At 30.4% G+C, this 9,353-nt stretch overlaps 2 protein-coding genes across 2 annotated transcripts in view; one reads left to right on the forward strand and one right to left on the reverse strand.

Annotated features, from left to right (window-relative positions):
• Positions 1-2,686, forward strand: part of LOC106103516 (tropomodulin-1) — a 34,989-nt gene extending 32,303 nt beyond the window's left edge. Inside the window, exons 9-11 of the mRNA XM_013283295.1 lie at positions 63-148; positions 1,353-1,407; positions 1,874-2,686. Coding sequence (XP_013138749.1) covers positions 63-136 — 74 coding nt within the window. The 3' untranslated portion in view covers positions 137-148; positions 1,353-1,407; positions 1,874-2,686. The remainder of the gene's footprint in view (positions 1-62; positions 149-1,352; positions 1,408-1,873) is intronic.
• Positions 2,687-8,014: 5,328 nt separating this feature from the next.
• Positions 8,015-9,353, reverse strand: part of LOC106103796 (geranylgeranyl pyrophosphate synthase) — a 13,238-nt gene continuing 11,899 nt past the window's right edge. Inside the window, exon 8 of the mRNA XM_013283679.1 lies at positions 8,015-8,787. Coding sequence (XP_013139133.1) covers positions 8,689-8,787 — 99 coding nt within the window. The 3' untranslated portion in view covers positions 8,015-8,688. The remainder of the gene's footprint in view (positions 8,788-9,353) is intronic.

The raw sequence follows: 9,353 nt of genomic DNA on the forward strand, positions 1-9,353 counted from the left end.
GTTTGATCAAGATCACTGTATACACGAGTACAAGATTGTGATTGTGTATTGTTCCATTGCAGTACGGAAAGACCTAACGCTGCGGCTTCAGTTCAGGTTCTTTAACAACCTGCAAAAAGGCGCGCGCAGCCAATAAGGCGTGCGTAAGGTCAGGCCCCCGCGGCAACTGTGTTAGCACGCGCCGATAACACTACGCTTGTCTTATGAGAGCTTACTTACAAATTGAAGTTTCACTTCTCGCGTAAATGTGGATGCAGTTTTATACACACTTATAGCAGCTCAATGAAATACGGCTTTATAGGTATTTTGCACCGTTACTAGAACAAAATAGTACCAAAATCATTACTAATAAAAAGGTTGACATCAAAATCAAATCTGTTAGGCTTTGTATATTAGTATTAACTAAAGTTTTGTCTATTTACACTAAATTCTTACCATAAATTACACCCACAAAATAACAACAAACTGCCTTTTGCCCGCGACTGCGGACAAAGTTTAAAAAAAAAAGTGGCTTATGTTCTAAATCTGTGACAAATTTCATCAAAATTCGTTAACCTGTTTTGGGTATATAAACATTAACATTTATTAGTATGAAGTATAAAACTGCACCATAGATGCGATTCTAAAATATGCATTTCTTACACTACACGAGTGACATTTTAACTCAACTTCTTAACACATCTCTATATCCTGTCTCTTAGATGCTTGGTCTTTTATAAAAAAAATATTCTAACGATGTATCATTTGATTTTAGCAGAAAGGGGAGCGTAGGACGCAATAATTTGTAGAAACGGCCAAAAATATGGGTAAAATCTGGTTTCAATCGGCGCGAATGATCAAGGCCGTTTTCAAAATATTTTTGTGTTTCGAACTTAACGGTTTTACGCAAATACTAAACATAATCGAGTTTTGTGTTAAGATTATTTGCTGGAAAATATGACAGGATAGATTTACTTGTTTTAACATTTTTTTCACAACGACCAATGTGATTACAAAATCAAAACCATAGACAAAAAATGTGTGTTGAAAAAACTAATTTACGCATGCCAGTGTGTTAACTAGAATGAGATTGTAAAAGCATTTGAGAATACTGTGGCATGTATTGTTTTCTTAATCTTCCTGTTCATTTCTGTGATTGAATCTATTGTTTACTTTTATATGTTCTTTTTAACCTATAAATTTAACGGTATCGGCATTTGTTCTGCAAAATATCACCAAAAAGTTCTAATAAATCAGATGTCATTGAATATTTTTATGATTAAAAAAGTAGCAAATGTCGGTCCGTTTTTTGTCTTTGCCTAATTAAAAAAAAACAAAACCCTTTACGACCTGTTTGTGTGTATGCATTACAGTACGCCAGCAACGCCGGAGCCAGAACAGCGCTTAGAGTCCTGAACTACACGTGTGGTACGTATCACTTGTGATTGTTTTTAGAGATTAAAGTACTTTACGATGCATCTGTCAATAAACTGACACTAGTGTTGTACCGGTCTTAATGAAATATTTTTTACCGGTAAATTTTACCGTTTTTTTAGTCTACTTTGTAAATATTAATTTGTTATAGATGTAGAAATTTATAGAATAGAAAAGGGAGACATCATGACAGAGGTAAAGGTAAGGGTTAAAACCCTCTTGCTAAAACCTGAACCTTTTTGATTAACAAATGGAACCCATGATATTCCTTATGTGTTGGTATAACAAATTCACTGTTGTCGAAAAGTGAGGATTTATGATAGGATAATTGACATCGTATTTACTGTCGCCTTTTATTCATGTTTCGTTGTTTACATATTTACAGCATACACCATTTTCTCTTATCATCAAAAACAAGACTACTGTAAAACCAAGAGATTTTTTTTCCTCTTTTCCCCAGGCGGCCGTATTCGCCGCTTGAGTCAGTTCACCCGCAGCCCCAGCTGGGTGGTGGGCTGGATCCCGTGAGCCGCCGCACAGATCTTCTGTACAACTCTTTGTCACTGTGTAGTACACAACACAACACTAACGCCGCGACACGAACATACGCTTCGATACACGTAATCCTAGGAGCCGAATTCCGATACGAACTAGATATAACCAGATCTAACCGCTTTGAACCGGTGCAAGCGCTGAACATGCGCATTTTTTATATTTGTAAAAACTGAATGCTAGAGTATTTTCTATTTTTTTTAATATGTTTACTCAAGGTATTATTATTTTAAATCCTTTTTTTTATGTTAGGTGCTTTTTTTGGTGCAATTTGTTTATTCTTGACTGTTTTATCTCAGTAGAATTTCGGCTCTGGGACGTTACTTGACATTTTTTAAATATTTTTTAGATTTTATATCGACTTTGCCTTTGGTGTATTAAATATTTTGAACTAGACAAAATGTAAGCTTAAGGTGTTATGAAATTAAAGCTTCAACGATTTCAATAAATTTTTAACGCTAAAAATTGTAAATGAATTTGCTATTTGTGATTTTTATAGAAGCTATTTTAGATTTTTTAATGATGACATAGACACTTTTCACACTCGATGTTTTAGTTTTACTACACAATTTCAAAGATCAGTTGACAGTTACAAATATGATTTACGATGTGAATGATGTAAGGAAACAGAAATTGTGGTTTTATGTACAAAAACCGATAATTTGGTTTAACCGGTTGATGGCAGGCCCATCACTATTTTAAGTGTCATAGAATCGACGCTTTAAAAAAAACACTCACAGATTATAAAATCGTGCATCATAAAGTCAGAATTTTTGTTTCCGTGTGTTTGTCGTACGTTTTATGATTAATTATTATTTTAGTGTGAGTCTAATGAATTCGTAATAATTTTAATATTAAATGTAATATATGTTAGTTTTAAACATTCCATTTATGCAAAACATGTTTTTTATGGACTAAATTATGTTTAAAAAATAAAACAATATAATAGTTTTTTAAAAAAATAAATATTCGAAAATTACTGGCAACGTTTTGACAAATTAAATTGACATTTTGTCTGTAAAAATTATTCTATGACATGTTCTGCGTCAATGGAGTGTAAGTTTTACTTTTAATTTTCAATGAAGCACTAGGTTTTTTTTTTCAAATGCAATAAGTGTATTTAGGGAGGTTTATAGACACCCGTGTTTTATTACGATTCAAACCTTTTGCTTTTTTGAAATATAAAAAGAATTATATTTGCTTATCTTATAAAATGTAACTTTATGTATATTTGATAAAGAATACTGCGGATCTTAGAATCCATAACATTGTGATAAACATCATGTTTTTCCATTTAAAAAAATGTATGGCTTCGATTTTTTTCATTTAGTTTCAATGTAAGAGATTATTTGTATATGAATTTAGATTTTTTTAAATGATTTATTTATGAGATCGAAGTTTAATTATTATTTCTTATACTTATTATAATTTATGTCGAATCAATATTCAGAAGCATTTTGGTCCAATGAAATTTTTTTTTTGACATTTATAGCCGGACTTCTGTAGTTTGTGACAAAAATAAAAGTACATAAAGACTATAGTTTTTTCATTTATATCACAATTCCTATTAATTTATTCCTGTACGTTTTATACTTTTTTAAAACCGTTTTTTTTTTATTTTTCCATAGTTCCCATTATTGGATTTTTTATAATAATAATGAACGAATATTGTGGATGCTTGAAAAGTAAAACCATAATGAATTGATTTTTTTCATATATTCAAAGTTTCATATTACAATTCTACAAATTACGGATATCATCCAAAAAAAACTTTTTTTTCAAACCGTCCATTGCGTCTAATATGTAGTGTCTGATCTGAAAAGAAAAAAAATCCGAGTATTTATTACAATTTTTTCGTGTAACGGCAAAGAGTATTTTATGCGACATATACAAAAAGGAAATATTATTCATTTATTTTTTACACGTGAATATAGTTTTTAATTAACAAAATACTGTTTACCTTAAAAGAAGCAATTTATTAGCGGCTGACAATCAGCGGTTGCGTTCTTTCTGAAGAAACCCAAGTTGCAAAGACAACCGGGTGCGCAGCTGAACAGATTCTCACAGATAACTGGCTTGGAGATCGCATCGCACGTGTCTAAAGTGCAGTTACTCTTGCATTGAATAAATGATTCATTTGGCCCGGTGCAGTCTGACGGCGAAGACTGCTGTATCGTAACGACCACGTATAACAACGTTACTACACCAGCTAATATTATCTTCATTTTGCACGTTCTGTTCAACTAACAGCAGTATGTCGCAAAATTGAATTGTCTCGAATTTATATTAGAACCGTTTATCTTATATCATTAACTTGAGTGACAAATTTGAGGTTATCGATGAGTTTTACTAATGTTTTTATTTAAGTCTAATTTATTTCTATCTAACGTTGAAATATGGTGTCGTTTAATTCTTTATCATTGTTACAAGTGTACATTTATTTCTTTTATCTTACTACAAATTAATTAAAAGCATCGGTATTTCTTAGGACTAATAGGCAATATGCATATGACGCCAAATTGTACCAAACTTTTTTTGAGTATACTCTATTACTATAAAAACATTCCTGCAAAGATTTTTTAAAATATTATGTGATTTGGTGGCAAAATTTAATCATTAAAAAGTGTCTTTTTTTCAAATTCCCTCGCTAAGTTCTAAAACGCACACTATTGGTCGAAGCAAGTGGCTTATTTAGATAATAGCCATATTAGTATGGCGTCGCTGTGTTTTCAATACACAGTTCATTTACGTTAGTTTATATAGAAATACACTCTTGAAGTATTTTACTGTAAACACGATATCAAAACCAATATTAAAATTAATGCATAGAATTATTAATTACCACTTATTTGTACCAGGAATAATAAAAATGAATCGATTTTTAACCTTTTGACTTTGAGAAGCAGTGAGATACTTTGTTGTTTTTTTTACATCGAAGTGACATCTAAGCGTATTTTATGAATGGAATAAGACGATTGACGTCAATTGTCTTATGACAACTCCGGTCGCGTTTTAGTCGCTCGAAAATGGTCGTAATTTTATTTTATTATTTTTAGCTCAATGGTTGAATATTTTTCTGGTTATTTTATAACAAGTAGAATCGTTTATAAAAAGAAAAAAATACATGCATATTCCTATTGCAAGTGCCGTCTTGTGTATGCCTACGACTTGATCTAAATCGTTTTACATGTCGACTATAAATAACCAGAGACCACTAGGAGGTACAACTAATATGCTGTTCACACCTGGCATAGTTGGCCAGTAGCACAAGAGAACCGGACTGTCAGTCAACTGACTAAGTCAGTCAGCATACTGTGAATCTTTTGGCGCTAGTGAATCCATATAATCTGACTGACCAAGTGTAAACTGACATTAGAAACGGTAACACTGTTTTATAAACTAAGATCTCATTGCCAACTTCTCTGATTTTTGCAATGACTGCAGATAACTTTCTATAGATCTAAAAAGATTGTCGATCGACTTTTAGGGTCACTATGGCTTAATGGGTGATTTTTATACTTAGTAAAATGGTTGTGTAAACTAGTACCACTTTTACACACATTAATCTAGACCGTAGGCCACAAACTGCAGTTTAACGTGCGCTGAGAAATAACAAAATAAGTGTTTAACCAGCTAAAGTATTTATTCCACTTAAATAATAATTCTGTAAAATGAAAAGCTATGAGGCTTTCGCAAAATTTTACTCTACTACTTTAGAATGCTCTAGAGGAGGAGGGGAAGGCACTGCCCGAAGCATCACCGATCGATGTTTGTGTTGTTTTTATAGTATGTAGATATAAATGGTATAAATTAAATTTAATGAATATTTTCGTTAATTCACATTTTTTATGTGACATCGAATTTACATTGCAGTTTTAAAATAATTGTTTGAAATAATACAAAACGTTTAACAAGAAATACAAGTTTTATTTATAAATAGTAATTTAAAAAAACATAATTTACATAAAATTAGGTAAATTTAAATAGCTTGTAAAATTGTGATTTCTTGTTTTCTGCAGAAGTACATTTCGTATTTGGCGGGAAATTCCACTGTTAAAGTCTGAAAATAGAAAACATATTATTCGATGATCATAAGACATGTAAAACCTTAAGAGGTTTATTGACTGACATGACTTATATTATGGAGCTTGCCGTATTACGGATGAACAAAAATATCTCCTAACATTCGTAAGATACTTTAAATTGTGTTGTAGTTCACGTTCTTCATTCCCAGCTTCATAACACTTAAATCGCTAAAAATATTGTTAAAAAACCAATACTTACGGAAACTAAAACAAACATTCAAGTATAGGTTTGCAAGGTCCTGATTCGTTTTTCCTCGCAAAGCCGATCTCGCAGACGCAGCCGGGAGAACACGGTATCACTTTCAGACATGACACCGGCCGTCCGACGTACTGGCAAGTGTCCTTTATGCAATCGCTCTTGCAAGGTATCCATTTCTCGTGGGCACCATGACAGAGCAGTTTCTGTAGAAATTGAGAAGAGTTTGCGAACAATAAGCACACGACTAATAACGCTAAGATCGATCTCATCTTTGCTGCTTTCTGAACTAATGAATGTATCTCTTTATATACGTTGGATATTTAAATAGAAAATATATCAACTATACTTTATCGCTTTTATTTATTTAATTAGATAATTTAGGAAAGTTCTTGCCAACTTTAATAGATAAACGATCATAGTTCTAGTTTAATACAAATTGTTAAACAGAATTGTTTTCAGTACTATTACTAGACATTTCTTGCCAAGTATTTGCAAATTTTAGTACTTTGTACTGGCTTTTTGTATCGTAAAGTACAAATTTCCAACGGAGAATAGGGTGAGTAATATACCTGGTATGTACTCTTTAATTTATTTGTCTCAATATATGGGAGTTAGGTTAGAAATAAAATAAAATCTGTTATTTTCATAAGCTTTATTTATTATTGATTTTAGTATCTAAAATACCTCACATTGACAGTAATAAATATTTCCATTAAGATTGCAATTTATAATAATGCAGAATAACAATAGAAAAAAAGCATTTCCGAGCTATTGAAAAAACTACATTACACTACAGTTTAAATATTTTAGGCCTATATTTTATCATATCAAGTTTTTTTTAAATGCTGAATTAATGGTTTCTGATGTAAAATGCTAAGAACTTGTATTTTGCTACGTGACCTGTGGAAATGGTATTTATAAAAGTGAAAAAGTGTAGCTTTTGTACGTTATATTCACTTTGTAGAACTAGCTTCTATTTTCACTATTATTGCACTAAGTCTAATTAGCATGCATATTTAAAAATTAACTACAGACTTTTGTATTTTGTTTGGTCATTTCATAATGCATTTAAACTGATATGGTCAATGGCAGTTTCATGTTTTAGTCTATGACAACTTTGACATTACGCCAAGATGGCAACATTATAAATTTTTCTTTGATCTTGTTTAATTTTCTACATTACAAAGGTTTCTTAATCATTTCTTAGTATTATTAACCAGTTGTTGACCCTTAAAACTAGGATTTACTAAATTTACTTTAATTTTATTGTCATATTTTGGAAGACATGCTGAACAAAATTATAATAAAAAACAAAAAGTTACAAAAAAATATATTTTTCAACAAAACATGGTTGGAATAACATAAATGCTAAAAATTGTAAAAATATCTTTGAAAGTAATACATTTTTTAGAAAATAAAAGCAAACAAAACGTTACAACACATAACTTGTACAAAATGTTTATTAAAAACAAGCTATTTTTATATGGTAACATTCTACTTAAGAAAAAAGACTATAAACAAAAATACTTTTGTCTATGCATTAATAATTAAATATCAAATTAAATGCAAAGCTTTTATTTTAAAGAAGAAATTCACACAACTGCCAAAGTAAGCTAAAATTAGCTATGAAAAAATCGTAAATAAATTCTATAAGTACTTTTAATTGGGTTTTATTATGTCAAATAAAAAATAAATAAAAAGCTTCCAAAAAATCTTTAATTGCTTAACACCTTATTTACTTTTTCCATTAGATTTAACGAAACACTATAATACAAAATAAGAGATCTTGATTTTATAATTTGAATATTATTAAAATATAATATCTACGATGTAAAATGGCCGAATACAAAAAGCGTAAAAGCAATAAAAGTTAATTAAAATCATTAACGTCACTTGGATAGACTATAAAATAAAAAAAGTCTCGTTTCGATGACGTCACAAATAGCAAGCAAAAGTTGACATAACCTATAGTTTATTCCAACTAAAGTTTGTTAAAAAAAACCTTTAAACCACGCCCAAACTTCGTCAATGCGAAAATAACTGAATTTACAATTAACTGGCAAACGGCTGAATCCTGAAACGAATCTCACACACCATTTTGTGAAGAGTTAACAATCTAACAGACGTCAAAATTTTTTTTGCATATATTTTTATGTAGCTTCATTCGATCGACGTTTTTTTATAACTGGAAGTTTCAACTTGGAATAGACTATAAAAAGAAAGCCCATAAGTCTTACAATTCACAATTCTATAAAAACATAATAAAAGCATTTATAAGTACATAACAATAAACTACTAATTTAAGTAACAACAGCAAACTACCATTTTAAGACTTAATTTAAAACTAAAATGTAACTAAGTGTTAAAATAATAAACGTAACATGTCAGATTATGATATTCTGACAACCCAGTGTAGCCAACGTAAAAATAACTGAAAGTCTATTCCTCAGTGTAGCCAACAGACTTCTTGTCCCGTCGCCAACTGAGCAGTTCGTCGAGCAGAGCCTCCATGAGAGGGTTCCCTCCCATCCTTGCCACCTACAATCAAGATATTGTATCCAATGAAATAACCCTGCTCGAAGGACCAAAAGATTACACAAATAAGGAGATTAAGTATAAATTAAGTAAATTGACTTCGTATTTTACTGGACACTGTTTTTTTTGTAAATCCCTTTTTGATGTTTTCGAGTATATTCACCTAGCATTCACCCGCGACTTCTTTTAACGCGAAATTAACCAAAATTTAGTAAGTAGCCGATGTGTTCTTCCATCCTATTTACTATATTTATGCCAAATTTAATAATAATAATAATAAATAATAATAATAATCATTTAATCCATTCATAAAGCAAACACTATATAATTAATTACACATAATAATAAATATCGGTTCAGCAGTTTAGGCTACAAATTCTCAAACATACATCTAAACTTTCCGATTTATAGTTTATTTTTATTTTTATTATTCATATTATGTCGTTTTTTATATGTTTTATCTAGTAAGTTTATGTGATATTATTTAAAAAACTAAGATTAGGTTATTTTCTCTATCTATACTTACATTATAAAAAGTAAGGATTTGTATGTATTGAAATAACTCAAAA

This window comes from Papilio polytes, unplaced genomic scaffold (genome assembly GCF_000836215.1).
Source record: "Papilio polytes unplaced genomic scaffold, Ppol_1.0 DF823731.1, whole genome shotgun sequence".
Lineage (NCBI taxonomy): Eukaryota > Metazoa > Arthropoda > Insecta > Lepidoptera > Papilionidae > Papilio > Papilio polytes.